The sequence below is a fragment of the Bombyx mori genome, chromosome 23 (assembly GCF_030269925.1).
Source record: "Bombyx mori chromosome 23, ASM3026992v2".
In the NCBI taxonomy this organism is placed as follows: domain Eukaryota; kingdom Metazoa; phylum Arthropoda; class Insecta; order Lepidoptera; family Bombycidae; genus Bombyx; species Bombyx mori.
This window is the reverse complement of record NC_085129.1, coordinates 4,001,749-4,017,599: the sequence shown is the minus strand read 5'-3', so window position 1 is coordinate 4,017,599 and position 15,851 is coordinate 4,001,749. Positions and strand designations below refer to the sequence as shown.

At 34.1% G+C, this 15,851-nt stretch overlaps 3 protein-coding genes across 5 annotated transcripts in view; 1 reads left to right on the top strand and 2 right to left on the bottom strand.

Annotated features, from left to right (window-relative positions):
- Window positions 1-3,421, bottom strand: part of LOC101736117 (5'-3' exonuclease PLD3) — a 64,466-nt gene extending 61,045 nt beyond the window's left edge. The window contains exon 1 of one of the 2 annotated variants that reach the window (XM_038019141.2): window positions 3,140-3,421. In XM_038019141.2, the coding sequence (XP_037875069.1) occupies window positions 3,140-3,406 (267 nt within the window). In that variant the 5' untranslated portion in view covers window positions 3,407-3,421. Of the gene's footprint in view, window positions 1-2,786; window positions 2,930-3,139 lie in introns of those variants that run through there. The other variant, XM_038019143.2, reaches the window with a different exon arrangement.
- Window positions 3,422-6,983: 3,562 nt separating this feature from the next.
- Window positions 6,984-8,580, bottom strand: LOC101735721 (THO complex subunit 7 homolog). Of its 2 annotated transcripts, none has more exons than XM_004921663.5 (3): window positions 8,108-8,580; window positions 7,910-8,033; window positions 6,984-7,533 (listed from the first exon to the last, which is right to left on the bottom strand). In XM_004921663.5, the coding sequence occupies exons 1-3, from the start codon at window positions 8,115-8,117 to the stop codon at window positions 7,059-7,061; spliced, it is 609 nt and encodes a 202-aa protein (XP_004921720.1). In that variant the 5' UTR covers window positions 8,118-8,580; the 3' UTR covers window positions 6,984-7,058. The 2 variants fall into 2 exon arrangements, with proteins under 2 accessions (XP_004921720.1, XP_004921721.1); XM_004921664.5 differs by having other exon boundaries at window positions 7,910-8,030; window positions 8,108-8,576.
- A 205-nt stretch (window positions 8,581-8,785) lies between these two features.
- LOC105841277 (solute carrier family 35 member F1) lies at window positions 8,786-15,645 on the top strand. The gene is made up of 6 exons (XM_012688355.4): window positions 8,786-9,002; window positions 9,078-9,269; window positions 9,914-10,161; window positions 10,537-10,904; window positions 11,521-11,672; window positions 12,148-15,645. Exons 3-6 carry the CDS (start codon window positions 10,110-10,112, stop codon window positions 12,320-12,322), a joined length of 747 nt encoding a protein of 248 aa, XP_012543809.2. The 5' UTR covers window positions 8,786-9,002; window positions 9,078-9,269; window positions 9,914-10,109; the 3' UTR covers window positions 12,323-15,645.
- The last annotated feature ends 206 nt before the right edge of the window (window positions 15,646-15,851 follow it).

Below are 15,851 nucleotides of genomic sequence, written 5' to 3'. Positions count from 1 at the left end.
AAGATTGATATAAAAATTAATTAATCGATTTAAAAGATTGATATAAAAATTTATTAGTTGATTCAAATTTTTATGGTTAAAATACATAGTCTCTATTCGCTAGTACTCTATTTGATACAATCATCATTCGTTAATTTAATGTTTTAATTAATTTGAGTGTGTGTGTGTGTTTTTTTTTTACTTTAGTATAGATAGTCTATAAAACTGAAGGCCGGAACGTGTGTAAGCATAACAATAACTTAAAAACTCGCCTTTATAGAGGTGAAAACATTAGACTGAGTTTGAATGGGTATATTGGGATTTGGATTATGCTTAAAAAGGGATACCCTGATTGAATTTTATCACTGGCTAATGATAGCTCTTGTGACTTTTTTATTGCTTAGATGGGTTTAGCTTCTGGAACCCATAGACATCAACAACAACAGCTTCACGATAGAAATATGATATATGATACTGGTGGTAGGACCTCTTGTGAGTCCGCACGGGTAGGTACCACCGCCCCGCCTATTTCTGCCGTGAAGCAGTAATGCGTTTCGGTTTGAAGGGTAGGGCATCCGTTGTAACTATACTGAGATTTTAGAACTTATATCTCAAGGTGGGTAACGCATTTACATTGTAGATGTCTATGGGCTCCAGTAACCACTTAAAACCAGGTGGGCTAGGAGCTGGTCCACACATCTAAGCAATAAAAAAAATTAAAAAAAAATATTGATACCCGTGCGGGCTCAGAAGACGTCCTACCAGTAATATCTTATACACATATATACATTGAAGTCGTCGTGGCCTAAAGGATAAGACGTCCGGTGCATTTGGGTCTAGCGATGCACCGGTTTTCGAATCCCGCAAGCGGATACCAACTTTTCAATGAAATAGGTATTTTAGAAAATGTTTACGATTGACTTCCACGATCAATAATATTGTGTAATAAAAATCAAACCCGCAAAATTATAATTATTCCGGATGCCATAAATATATATCGGAGGATTCGAAACTATATGACCAATTCAAGAATCATTATAAATAAACGATAAAATAATAATTTAGCGGGGAAAAAATAGGATATATAATAACATAACGTCTTTGCTAATAATGGCAATAACAGCATACTTACTTGGTAAGAAGAAAATTTAGGCTATTTTGAAACTGTATTCGTTAATATATGTAGTAACTAGCGACCCGCCCTCGCTTCGCTTCGGAAACTGTAATTTATTATTGATTCCTCCACTATTTAATGGATTTTATTATACACACAAAACTTCCTCTTCAATCACTCTATCTATTAAAAAAAACTGCATCAAAATCCGTTGCGTAGTTTTAAAGATTTAAGCATACATAGGGACAGACAGATATAGGGACAGAAAAAGCGACTTTGTTTTATACTATGTAGTGATACAACTACGATAAAGTACAAAAATGTCATTCAAAATCTTACTTGGTAAATGCTTGTCAACGCTTGACTTTTGTGGCTCAAAACCACATTTCTTTGTCTATTCCTTCTTTCCAGCCGTTTTAGACTCAATAAATATTTTAAGTATTACCTGAATCAAAGTTCAAAAGTTCAAAATATAGTCTATTGTTTTAAATATGTATACAGTTTCACAAAGCCGAACGCCTTAGAAGTGTCGTCCGAATTTGCATTACATAGCACCGGAATATTTCGGAGCGAAATTGCTCCAAGCAATACGAACCCATTTTAGGTTCAACCGAATCGTTTTGCTGAGAGCACAATTTCAGAGTAGCGTACAAGCACTACGAAAGGTGCCCATTTAATTTTCCGTTTGCATAAATTTTCCATATAGGTAAAGCTCAGTGTTAAAATGAAATTCTTATGTTATTTAGATATATTCGTGTTTTAGAATGACAACTTGCTCTTTGTTTGTGTAAAAAAACACTAGTCTATTCAGGATCATGGCGCTTGCAATAACGCCGAAATATCAGGAGCTAATTAAATGTGAAAGTCGTGGTAATATTGGTATTGAACAATATTATATGACGTAATGTAAGTAGTCGCGAAAGTTTTAAATAATTCAACAAAAAACAAGATAAGTTCTTCTAAAAGATAAATTCTAGATCTATTAAATTTAATAAAGCAATTATTAATCCACAATTATATGTTAAAAACATACATTGATATTTAAACTTGTGTAGCGTATTATCTATGAAAATTAAACTTTTCTGCTTTTCGATTTACCTATACTCGATGTCTTTTTCGAATTTATAACAAAACTTCTTGGCTCTTTGGTAACTTATTTGGGCCGTGGGTTGTAATGCTGGATCGTCAGCCCATGTGTAAAGATTTTGACATATTTAACTGCCTTATTTTTTTTAAACAGTAGACATAACAATAATTTGAATAAAGGAGATTTTAGCGCTCATAAAAGTGGTGTGAAAAGTGATGAAATAATAAAAGTTTTCATTACATTATTACAAATGTCTGCACCGAGCTTCAACGTTTTCCAACAGAAGCAAAACGACCACAGTCACCTGTGCAGACTCCCAATAGAAAAAAAATATGTAATAAATTAAAAATAAAGTTAATTAGCGTACGCACGGAACGTTTTTCATGAATTACCAAAAACAAAAAAAAAAACAATCGAAATTATTTGATTTGCCGGTAAGTAATTGGAGCAAGGTCGGACAGCGAGGCCCGACGTCGTCTGCTGCGGCCGCTATGTCTTCCAACTAGTAAAATCGATATACTGCCCACAATCGCACAGCAGCACGCCACCACAAAACACAAATATGATAAACAACAGAACGGGTAAACTGTTAAATAATAAACGTACCTCAAAACGAATCAGTTTGTTGTTCTTCTTCTGTCGTCACACGCGACACGCTACTGTGCACTTTATATTTGCAATGATGCGAATGTGTTATCGTTTAATGCCGATCGACAATGAATGTGAACTGCACATGCCCCGCGCGCCTATGCATCTTTAACATAATGACGAAAGTTATTACTTATAAAGTCACTGATTATAAAGTTTGCCGCTTAACGTCTTACACGACGTTCGACGTTCGACGAACCCCCGAAACCGTTTGCTTTAAAAAATATATCCGTGTTTAAATACTTATTATTATACTTATTTAATACTTATCATCTTAGCTTTGTCAAAGTTTAGAAAAATATATAACTTACCGATAGTCCAGGATTGCAGCCGGAAGTTATTGAATTTTTTCTGAACTTAGGAACGCAGATCTGCATCGAACTCTTCCCTTTAGGCGGACCAGCACACCCATATTCGTCACTTCTACTAGAATTCCTGGTCAAATTAATATTGTTCGTATTGTTGACTTTCACTAAAATATTGCAAGTCTGCGAAGCGATCTGAAATAAACCTTCCTCTAAGTTTCTCTTGTTGTTGTACTGCCTATTGAACTGCAGGTAGTCCCACCAGGAAGGCATTTTATTTTATGAATCGCGTCCGTAACTTTCGTAAGTTGTACGAGAGGGTCGCGTGCGGTCCGCCCTTCTGCTTTCACAGTAATGCCGTGAACGTTTATATGCCCTGCGTAAAAACTTGCGCGCTGTTTGATTTTCGAGTACAAAACTAATATTAGTAAAGTCTGGAGTACTCTCGTTGAAAAAAGCGTTGAGTTCGTATGTAATAGTAAGAGTTTCTTGCGGATTGCCTCAGAAATTTATTCCTGACAAACATAGACATCAGACCTGAGTCATATATTCGTCTTGAGCTAGACGATGGAACACGCTTGTCCTTTTTTAAATTACTTTCTTTGTGTTACCGTATCTACAGCTCTAACATTTTTACTTTTTTTTATTTGTCGTTGTAGACAAACGAGGATACGGCCCATCTGAGGGTTGATAGTCACCGTCGCCCATCAGCTGTGCCAAGTGTACTACCAAATTGGAACCCACATATATACCACCTATATTAATTTACCAAAACGTCTACCATTTATTTAATCTTTTCCGTTGTTAAATGGTGACTGATCCTGTCGAATCTTTTTTGTTTCGCCCTGCCGGGATGTAATTTTTTCCATTTGTTTAAGACCTCTCTTCACTGATTCCCTCCAAAGCTTCTTAGCCCGAGATCTAGATCTTCTTCTCTTGAAACCTATTTTTAGAGCTCTATCCTCATCAATTATTTCCAAGTACTATGCATACCTCAATCAGCGTGACTTGTAAAACATTTCCCATATACGTATATACCTTATATAACCAACATAATTGAATGTGGGAGCACTCGTGAAGACACTCCGTAAACTGAATACCTACTGGTGGTTTTACTGGTGGTAGGACCTCTTGTGAGTCCGCACGGGTAGGTACCACCGCCCCTCCTATTTCTGCCGTGAAGCAGTAATGCGTTTCGATTTGAAGGGTAGGGCAGCCGTTGTAATTATACTGAGACCTTAGCACTTATATCTCTAGGTGTGTGGCGCATTTACGTTGTAGATGTCTATGGGCTCCAGTAACCACTTAACACCAGGTGGGCTGTGAGCTCGTCCACAAATCTGAGCAATAAAAAAAAACCTAATTGCACCAGTTCTAAGTGGCCATCCATATCAACGATCCAAAATTTCAATATCTTTTTCCAATTGAAATTGTACAAGCCATTCATACACTTCAAATACGACAGCAAACGTTTTTATTCATATACGCGTCAAACAATTTGAACACGATCGATTTGCAGATAAAATCGTAAACACGACACACACATAAATGCTTAAAGGCACTATTTCGTATTACTGTACCTACTTTCAGCGGGTGGATTTTTAAATAATTAATGTTAGTTTATATTGACATTCCGCTCTATGCCGCAGGGGAATTCTTGAAACTTTTTTTCGGAGGCACGCGACATGACATTTTCACGTCCGAGGATTGAATGAAAATTTTATGCTAACCCCACCGTACGTATAGTCGTTTATGTGCTTCCTAAATTATTAAGATCCGTAAACATCATTTTCTTGACTTTTTTTTTTTCAATTTGATAAAAAGGTTTTTACTCGTAGTCGCCCGTCTTGCGAACCCGCACGGGTAGGTTCCACCAGCCTTCTTATCATAAACAAATAGCTTTACAGGTATGTATTTATATTAAAAAAGTCTCATCTGGTCTCACGGTCATCTCACGCGTCAAGTACCTTTTTCCTTAGGAAATTTGGTCTAACCTGCGGCATTTGAACACTGACATAATCGTATGCGTATGAGTATCACGAATATAGTGCTTCAAGGATGCAAGATTGCGGTAGCAACTTAACTGCTAATCAATGTCTAAAATCAGCCGTTAATAATTGACTTTAATAAAAAAAGTCGTTCCATTACTTCTGTATCTATTTTAAATCCTATTATACATATATAAAAAATTTAAGAAAAAAAAGTCGAATTGAGAACATCTTCCTTTTTTGAAGTCGGTTAAAAACAAGTGAATTATTCGTAAGAGTAAAAAATACACAGAATTTTAGTTACGGGCCGGAATATTAAATTACATTCGGGGTGTTTGTGCGCGTTAATGTTGTTAGTACAGGACCTTTTCTAGACTCCGGGGTGTACCTTAAATCATTATTTAGGTAAATACTCGTATACATAAATATATTATACATATACTACATATACTATACCTACTTAGTACCTGCGCTTAATGAGGCTTTCGACACGCAACACAGATTAGGTCTGTTGCGAACTTAACTACTCTAACTCTGCTGTTTCACCTTGAAATAATTGTAGTATATTATTCAGTTTTTGCCCCATAGACACAGCCCACTGAGTTTCTCGCCGGACCTTCTCAATGGATCGCAATCAGGTCGTGAATTCAGCGAAGCACTACTCTTGCTAAAGCTAGTGTTAGCCAATTCTCTCGGATTGAGCCTGTGAGCTCACCGAACCGTCCGCACTTAGCTGGAATAGCTTCTTAAGCTTTCAGCGAATAGGCAGAGAAAAGTTTTCGCGAATCGCAGACACAACTACAACTACTTTTAAGGTTTAATCTGACTTTTTTCTGTTATTATACTATTTCCTATGTTTCGAAGATTTACAGCCTTAGTGGTCACGGTCTACTGACGATTATAAAGCACTTTATTGATGACAAATTAATTTAAACCATTTAATGTTTGCTTAAATAGGGCGTGTTTTCTATTTATTGGTGTACATCGTCCAAAGAATTTACGATCTATCTAGTGTTAAGCGGTTGTAGTTCTGAATGGATGGTAGCCATTTGGCTGTCCCTATGGCGTTGTAAAGACCACAAACGACGGAACACTTTTTAACAATTAATCATATATCTCGATCACCACCGGTTAGCTTTTTTATTGGAAGTTTGGTATTCTATTATAAATTTTTTGCTATTTCTTTCAACCAGATATTTTCTGGGATTTTTGATGTGACAACACTTTCACGACTTGATTACATACCGTAGGTAAACCTTATAGAAACCATTTAAAACAAAAAAAAGGTATTTGCGATTCATAATTTAATGTTTGCATTAGATCACTATGTAGTGTGACTTTTGGACAAGTCATGAAAACAACAAAGGATCTACCAGGCAAAGCCTAGCTAAACTATCCTAATCCTAAACCTAGGACTTTAACCTACATCTAAACCTAATCCTAAACCTAAGAATCCTCGCAACGAAAAAGATCGGACCATACCTCTGGGAATGTCGCCCAGAGGATCCCGTGATCCGCCACCCACGGACGCGCCTGGTGGAAGTCCAGCATCTCCCCCGCAGACGAGACCCACAGCACGCAATCATTGCGGGCTGAAGGTCCCGTCCAGATCGCGGGCCCCTACGTAACCTGATTCAACCCCAAAGCCAAGGTGAATGGGGTCAAGCTATTTTTTTCAGTTTTTGTGTATTTTTGTAGTGAACAATGTATAGTAACGCATTGTATATAAATATTTAAGCCTCCAGAACCATTATGATCTCCGTTTTATTACTAAAACAAAAAAAAACTATACAAATCAATGTCGAACTTAAAAAGTGTCCCAATTCTCCCCATTTTACAGTACTGAAAATGTAAACAAAAAATCAAGTAGAAAATTCATACTTTATTAGAAATCTCACATAGAGAAATAATCTTATACTCTAATACATCACTCATTATTATGATTCATTTGATATTTCTTTCATATCAACATCATCACAAATAGTCTCTGCATCATCTAGTTCATCTAATAATGCTTGTAATTGATGTATTGAAGTTACAAGCACATGAAATTGTTTCTTTCGTAATGCTAACCGACTTTCCAATTGCTGTTTGGTGGTTTCCAAGTTTGCTAGTTCAGTCTTCAGAGTGCTCAATCTCTCAGAGGTTTCCTTACGATCAGGCTGTTCACTGATAACCTTAGCCAAGACATCATATTCTATTCTGTTTTTTCTGACAGTCTTTGCTTGTGCTAAATCTGTTTTGCTCTTCTGTATGTTCTCTTTGGCCACCTCTATTCCGCTTTCTAGAATTTTCGAGAGTGCTTCGTAGCTTTTTAATTCAGCAGCCATCATTTCAGAACCGAGTTGCGATTTTGTGACAGCAAATTCGCATTGTGCCAGTTGAGCTAACATACGATCATGAGTAGCTTTACTAAAACGAGAAATCTTAATCGTATTACATATTCTGGAACTACAAAAACTTACATTTTGACTGCAGATTTTTATTCTCATAATAAAACAACAAATGTATATGGGGAATAAATGAAAAGGTTAATGAACACTTAATTGAATATTAAGGCTCTTTATTATAGATAAACAGATGCCAACATTTCCCTGCTGGTATTAAATGCTTACCAGAACCTTTGGGACACGAGATAGAAGTTTCAATTGAATTTACAATGGCAATTCTACCCTTCAAATTGGAAGCTATGATCAATGCGGAAGCTATGATAATTCGGAAGTGGAACAGTGTTTACGCATGTGAGCTCACAATACGTCCTAATACGGTACTATTTATTAAAACCAACCTTTCTTCCGGTTTGTCATCCGTTGTATTGCACCATTTTATCAAAGTTTTTAAAAGTACATTCAGTCTCCTGTCGTCTCCAGTACCGTCACCGTCGATCAGAAGTCTTCTACGAATCACATCTTCTGGAAATAACCAATGAGTATTGAAATAGTATTTGTTTTTGAGTAGTTTTGTATTCTTAGGTAAAGTTATTTACCGTCACCCATTATGTTTGGAGTAAAATTCAAATGAAATTATGATCTCGTCCGAGTTTGCCTTATAAATTGTTAGGTAATGTTTTTATTCTACAAAATAATCTTATCATAAGCGAATTCAAATTTATCCTTGTTCTTTATATGTAAGTGCTAACTTGTGTGTTTTATTTACAAAAATCAAGAAAAATTAAAAATATTTTATCTCCAAATTTTGGCAGGTTAAATTATTAATAAAAAAAAAGTTTTTTTTATCCAACTCATAGGCAAAGGAGACATTCTCATAAGTTAAAAATGCTCTTCTTTTTATCTAAATATTTTACGACAAAGCCTGAAATCATATCTGTTGCATAAAAAATGAAATGATATAAATAAGACGATAACTATTTTTATATTTAAAGATGAAGAAAACTAAACTAAATAAAACATTCACACAGTATTACAACTTTACTATTTCACATTCCTGTCAAAATTGATTGAAACAAAATTGCTGACCGTGGTTTCTTGAGATCTCAAAATTTAATTGAACGCTGATTAAATTCTTAAGATTTTAAGAACACAAAGCTTAACCTTTTTATTTTAATTAAAAGATTTTGATCGGCTATTTTCCCTTTGCTCATTCAATGGACGAAAGAAAACCACAGACTATTATGAGATGCCTGCCAAACAAGAAAAAAAAACAGATGTCACAACCACAATTCACATGTTGTTTTGCCTTTCGAATTTCGATCCATTGTTCAGGAAATGATGAATAACTGCTATATTAAACCCTTTAAACTATTGAATCTATTTTAACAGTAAATTAGCTGAGTAAACTTTCGGAATATCTTTCACTGAAACAATGGAAACGTCAAGTTTCAGTGATAAAGTCGAGATTTATTTCTCGGAACTTGGGCGATGGCTAGTATCAATAAATAAATAAATAAAATATTTTTTGGGTAAACGTCCTTAAACTAACTAAGTGTGCATTTTCAGGAAAGTGTGGAGGAGCATACTGCTTGGTCAAGTGTTATCCTTATTTCTGAGCGGCAAATGTATATTAACAACAATGTTACAAAGCGCAACCTGGCAGTTTCCTATCACGGGGCAGCTGGTCGTGCCGTATTTAGTACTGTTTGTACTCTTTACCCCGAGCCTACTTTGTACCGGGCTGGAGAAGCTAACGAAGTAAGTTCCAATTCAATTTTAAGACATGAAAAATATCGTCTTTTAAACCAGTTCTATTATTGAAAGAAGTATAAGACAAGACTAAAATAATTAAACTTACTAGGTACTATTACTATCTTATGTTCAATGGTGAGTGCGCTAAGTTTTCTTAATATCTTCTTACTACAAATGTGGAAGTAACCAATATTTAAATCTAACTATAAAATGTTACATTTATCGAGATAATTTTCTCTTATTCTTTTGCTTTGGGATAACTTCCCGCTCTACTCTTTTTATTAGTCAGCAAAATAAAGTATAAAAACATTTCTTAATTCAAGCTAGTATCAGCTGTGACATGTTGGAAAGCTCTGTGCATTCTGTTGTGTGTTTTGCTTTTTTCTTTATTAATACAAGAAATGGAATGGTAGCTGGCCTAATTAACCTTTAAATTTTCAATGTTCAATTCAAAGATGACTGTCTGAATAGATAGTTAAATAAAAAAGTAAATGTTAAATAATAATCAAGTATTTCTACTTAAAAAAGAGATGAAACAAAAAAATAATTACATACCTAGGTATAGAAATCATGTATTTCATTTCAATAAAAGATTCCATATTTAGTAGTTAATTGGGCAATGCAACTAATGAAATGAATTTTGTTGTTAGAAGATGGTGGGTACTCATCATTGCCTGTGTTCTTGACGTGGAAGCTGGCTGGCTGCTAGTCATGTCACAGAGGTTTACATCAGTGTTGAGCTGACAGCTGTTAGCATGCAGTGGTGTTGGTGCAGCACTGGTCGGTGGTGCTTGGAGTGGTCAGAGACTTGGTGTTTCTCATGTTGCTGGAGCCACCCTTGGCCTGATGGCTGTAGTCTGCGTTGTGTGGGCTGATGTTGAGGGTGCTCCTACTGATGGTAACATTCTTTCATTCTTAGGTAGATTGGTAACATTTTTATTGATGTCCCTGATGAGTGAATCTAATTAGACAATAAACACACAGTAGAGTGGTTACTGTTATAAAGTGGTTACCAGGTTATACTAGTGCAATGCCAACTTAAGTTGTCCTAGCTTTTGCTAGCATAATTGAATATTACTTTAAATTGCTTGGAAAATAATTTAATTACTTTGATTGGAGTAATATTTTTTTGTGTATTACAATGTTTTTGTCGTAATTAATAATGTAATTGAAGTACTTGTTGTGTTTATTTGATGCATGTGTACCCTTTATTAAATCATGCAGTTACTGAAATAAGTTAAAATATTCTGAAAATGAATTTGATATTTTTCAGGTAAAAATCAACTAGTAGGCGATATGCTATGCCTTGGTGGATCATTATTGTTTGCAACAGTCACAGTGCTTCAAGAACTGATGCTCAAAACTCATACATGCTCAGACTATTTAGCGATCCTCGGTATTGTGGGTAGCTTTGTATCTTGCACTCAAACATTCTTTCTGGAATTCCTTGAATTGATGAACTTTAACTGGTATGAGTTAGAGACGATTGTGCAATTGGGAAGCTACTGCACAGTACAAACAATATTCCAGATATTACAATGTTTTATGCTGAGAGATGCTGGGTCTATTTTATTGCATCTATCATTCCTGTCTGCTGACTATTACACTGTGATCGCTGGCATGTATATATTTCAGTTTAAGGTAAGTTTAACTATCCATATTAATTTATAATTAGTGTTAGATAAGAATTCAATAATATGTATGTTATGAATGTATGTTAAAGATGGTTAAACTATATACTACAATGCCAAAAAATGTTGCTCCATTTACATTTGAGAATTTTACTTGAAATTGCTTTAAAATAGTGGCTATCTTATCAAACCAGAACACCCAGTACTTCTCTGCCGTGCAATGTCAAATGATTCCTCCAATTCACCCAGGATCAAAATCACTAGTTTCCCTACATTATAGATTATTAGTGAAATAAGATAAATGTTTTAAAAAGTCAGAGCAAAGTAATCATGTTATTGATGTTTAATTGAATATGCAATTTTGAAAAGGGCACATCTCTGAAAATGTAAAATGTTCAGGAAATGAAAAAAAAAACTGATTCTTTTCTCAAGCAGTGTAAAATTTTAAATATTAACTTTTGAGATATATTTTAGTGTTAATTAGCAATTAAAAATTACGGGAATTATTATAAAATGGGTGTAGGTAAGCCTCAAAACTACATGTGTATAAAAAAAAACGTATTTGACATGTGCCCTTTTCGAAATTGCATATTGAATTATATTGAATAATTATTATATTGTTACAGTTCCACGCTCTATATTTCCTATCATATTTACTGGCGATGGTTGGAGTGTTTCTATTCAGCAGTCGCTCTACGTCGACGCCAGAGCCAACTCCCCCTGAACGTCTGCCCCAGCTCGTCAACGATTCAGTTCAGTCGCAAGATAATGTGTCAATGTTAGTTTTAATTAATATAAAATACCTCCTAATGCAGCTTTTTTTTATTGCTCTCGTAGGCAGACGAGCTTACGGCCCACCTGATGGTGAGTGGTTATCGTCGCCCATGGACTTCAGCAATGCCAGGGGTAGAGCCAAGCCGCTGCCTACCGCTAAACGCTACTGTAGCTTCATAAACGTGAAACATTTTTATTATTGTAGATTCTTATTTTGCTTTTTAAAAATCAATTTGAATAAAGACTCATTGATATTCTATATTTGGATTCAAGCCAAGATTTTTTCCTGGCAATAGTATCAATCCCACAGACAAAACAAAAACAAGAAATTAGAAAAACTCTAACACTATTAAATGTATTTAGGTATTAAAGATACTGACAAATTACTCCGATTGGGATGAGTTCCCAACTCAAACAACTATACAAATGTAAATTATTTAAAATGTCTGTAAAATAATATACTTAACTGTTAATTACAGGGAGTACACTGTTCCAACTCTCGACTGCATACCTATAGAAGGATTGGAACCACCGATGAGTCGCGATACAACGTTCACATCGTTTCTCGGTGGACCACAGCATCCCTTACCAAACGGCAACGTCACGTTTGCATCTCCAAATGGTAATCATTCACGAAACGAAAAAGAAACTTAAGGCCCGAGGTACTTTTATAAATATATTAAAATAATTTATGTCTTGTTTATTGAACGATCCGTCTAGTGAAGCAAAGCTTGTTGTTTTCAAAATGGCAATACTTGAATATCAATGTTGCCAGAATAAAATTTATGTTGTTATTAGCTAATTTTAAGAGTTACCTAAATTTGTTTTAGTGTAACTGGTTGTGTGCCCATTTCGGAATTGAAAGTAGCAGAAGTTATATTGTAATGCAACTTCTAACATAATCAATTACATGAGAATCAATAAATCTAATAATAAATCTTCTTAAGATTAATAAACTAGCGCACATTTTAAAAGCGAAAATAATTCCGATAGATTATATTCGTTCTAGAAGTTTAATTAATAACTATGTAAAGTAATATTTAGAGAATTTTGTAATAAGCATTTAGCAAATAAAATTTCGAACGATAACTGCCAGATACTCGAATTTTACCATATTTAGCAAATATATATACTTAGTACATTATTACGTGTTTATAACGAAAAAACTTTCACATGCACATTGATTCTTAATTATTGATTGAATAAAAAGTAAGTGTATTTATTGGTTAAAGTCAAATAGTTTGTATAATTTTTAAATCTTAGAAATATGAACAGCAAATGATTTCTTTTTCGAAATGGGGTACCTGTATTAAATCGTTTTTTGCACCAAAATAAATGGCTGTAAATAAAATATTTATGACTTTAATACTTCACTTACGCACTCGTGTTGCAAAAAATATATAGACAAATTTTGCTTATATGAAGTCAAGAATAATTTTGAACGTGACAATGATGTATTTACCATGAAATCTGGCACGATTTTAAATTATCTTGTCGATTGTACGATTTTGTTTTTAGTTAAAAAAATTATTGTTCATTATTTGTATTGTCTGTTACTGTTTGTTGATTCTTCAAATTTTATTGTCCTGTATAACCGATATTATTATAAAAACTCATATTCACGCTCAAATATACTAAGATTGTAAAGTGTTTAGTTAACTATTAAACTCTAGTCATAGGTAAGTCATAGCTTAATAAGTATTAAAAGTCAGCTGTGTACAGTTGGAACAACAAGTATCCCATCTCACTAAAATTTAAAAACAATCAAAGTATCACAAAAACCTTGCAGAAACTGAAATCAGTAAAGGTTGACACGACACAACACTTCACATGTATGTAGCGATGGCTGTGTGTGCCATCATAGCTTACACTGTGCACTACAAGGTAATGTTATGATATTAAGTAAACACTAATAAATTTAAATTAATTATGAGAGAAGATGACTTAGTGCATAAATGTAAATTGTGCGGTTTTCACTAAAAAAAATGTAAACCCTTGATCGGCAAGCTCTGGTACTCAGGTACATAGTTGGGTGGTTTATGAAGTTTATCATATAAACTGACTGTAATTAAATTATAATAATTATTTTATTATTGAAAGTAATTTTAGTTATATTACCAAAGTTATAGTAGGTACCTAAATAATTTTTATTTTATTTTTGGAACGAAGTTCCTTATCGCGCGTTGTGAAAGGAGGCTAGACGGAAAAAATTGCTACGAAAAGTTGTCACGACACTTCTTAGATCCGTCATTCTGACCAATCAACGTGTAGGCGCTTATCGCGTGACATTGCTCGTATCCGATTGGTCCGCGTAATGAGTACAGTTTCTCGAGATAGCGTTTCAACAATAGTAATTTAGTTCATAGTATTGTTTTTTCTTCTTCATAATGCCGTAATTTATTATTATAACTTTAAAAAAAAATTACAATTCCGTCACTAATTAATCGAAAGGAACTTCGTTCCATCCGGGTGTCCCTTGACACCTCTGAAGTTTTTTATTGCATAGATGGGTGGAAGAGCTCAGCCCACCTGGTGTTAAGTGATTACCGGAGCCCATAGACATCTACAACGTAAATGGTGACACCCACCTTCAGATTGAGTTATAAGGTCTCAGTATAGTTACAACAGCTGCCCCAACCTTCAAATCGAAACGCATTACTGCTTCACGGCAGAAATAGGCAGGGTGGTGGTACCTACCCGTGCGGACTCGCAAGAGGTCCTACCACCAGTAATTACGCAAATTATAATTTTGCGGGTTTGATTTTTATTACACGATGTTATTCCTTCACCATAGAAGTCAATAGTGAACATTTGTTAAGTAGGTATTTCATTAGAAAAATTGGTACCCGCCTGGGATCCGAACACCGGTGCATCACTCAGCACGAATGCACCGGACGTCATATCCTTTAGGCCACGACGACTTCACTAAATAATAAACAAATAGGTCTATAACACGCACAACCCTATTAGTTAATCCTTGTAGGCCTTTGATATTCAGACCACCAGGCTTCCAGAAAAAGTTAGTCCTTCATTCGATACAGAAAAGTATTCAATTGCGTTTACCTCAATTACTTATTCATTTAAGTTCATTGTTGATTGTTCACACATAATTAAACTATACCTTAAACTGTGATAGTTTTAATTCCTTATAAGTCATGATTGTTAACTTTATGAAAGAAAAAAAACCTTTGACATTTTAAAGCTCTGTTTTACTTTAAAATGAAAGATTGTTATGATTATGAAATACTAATAGATTTTTTTTATATTATTGAGTAATGTAATTTTAAAAAGCAGGAAATTCTTAATAGATTATTTACATTTCTAGTATGATACGGTATGATCTTGGTGTATTTTAAAATTTTAATGTGCTTCACTGAATGAATATGTAAAAAACTAACATGAAGTATTAAAATTTTGTCACTGTTTGATAGGTGTAGATTTGGACTTATAAATATTGATAATACAATATATATAGATGAATAGAACAAGTTGTATTCTGCGGTACGTAGGTGTTCTCTTTAGGGAAACATACACTTCAGCACAAAAGTTGCCTAAATCTTTATTACGTTGTAAAATTAACGAAATTGATCAGAAAAATATTTTCACATTTGTTAATGAAAGAAGATGATAAGAAATAGAAATGCAAAATTCGACTTCTGCCTTAATATCTCTATCTTCTTAATGTTTTTATGTTGCTATCATGAAGCTATCCCACATTTTGTGCTGGTTGTCCTAGTCTTTACGACAAACATATAACACTAATCGAATTTACAAAATTATTATAATAATACTGCATTTTTTGGTCCATTTATTAAAAGTGAAATATTTTCTCTTTAGTTTAATTTCCAATGTAGAGGTTGTAAATATGCTCCTAAAGATAGCAAATAAATGTGAATCTCAATCAGAAATTTATTCTATGAATCAAGAGTTAATGTATCGTACTTATATCTAAATCGAATATACAATGTTTATAAGAACCTTCGTTTTATTTTTAATAATAAATTAACTAAATTAATATTTGATGTTTTTGGGAAATACTTAAGCACCATCTACCATATTTTTAATCTATAATAATCAAGGAAACTTGTTTTTCACTATGGCAAACAAATTCTTGAAGTGTCATTTATAGTGGAGTTTAAGCCAGTTGTAATGAATGAATTATATTCAGTATTACTTTAATGTA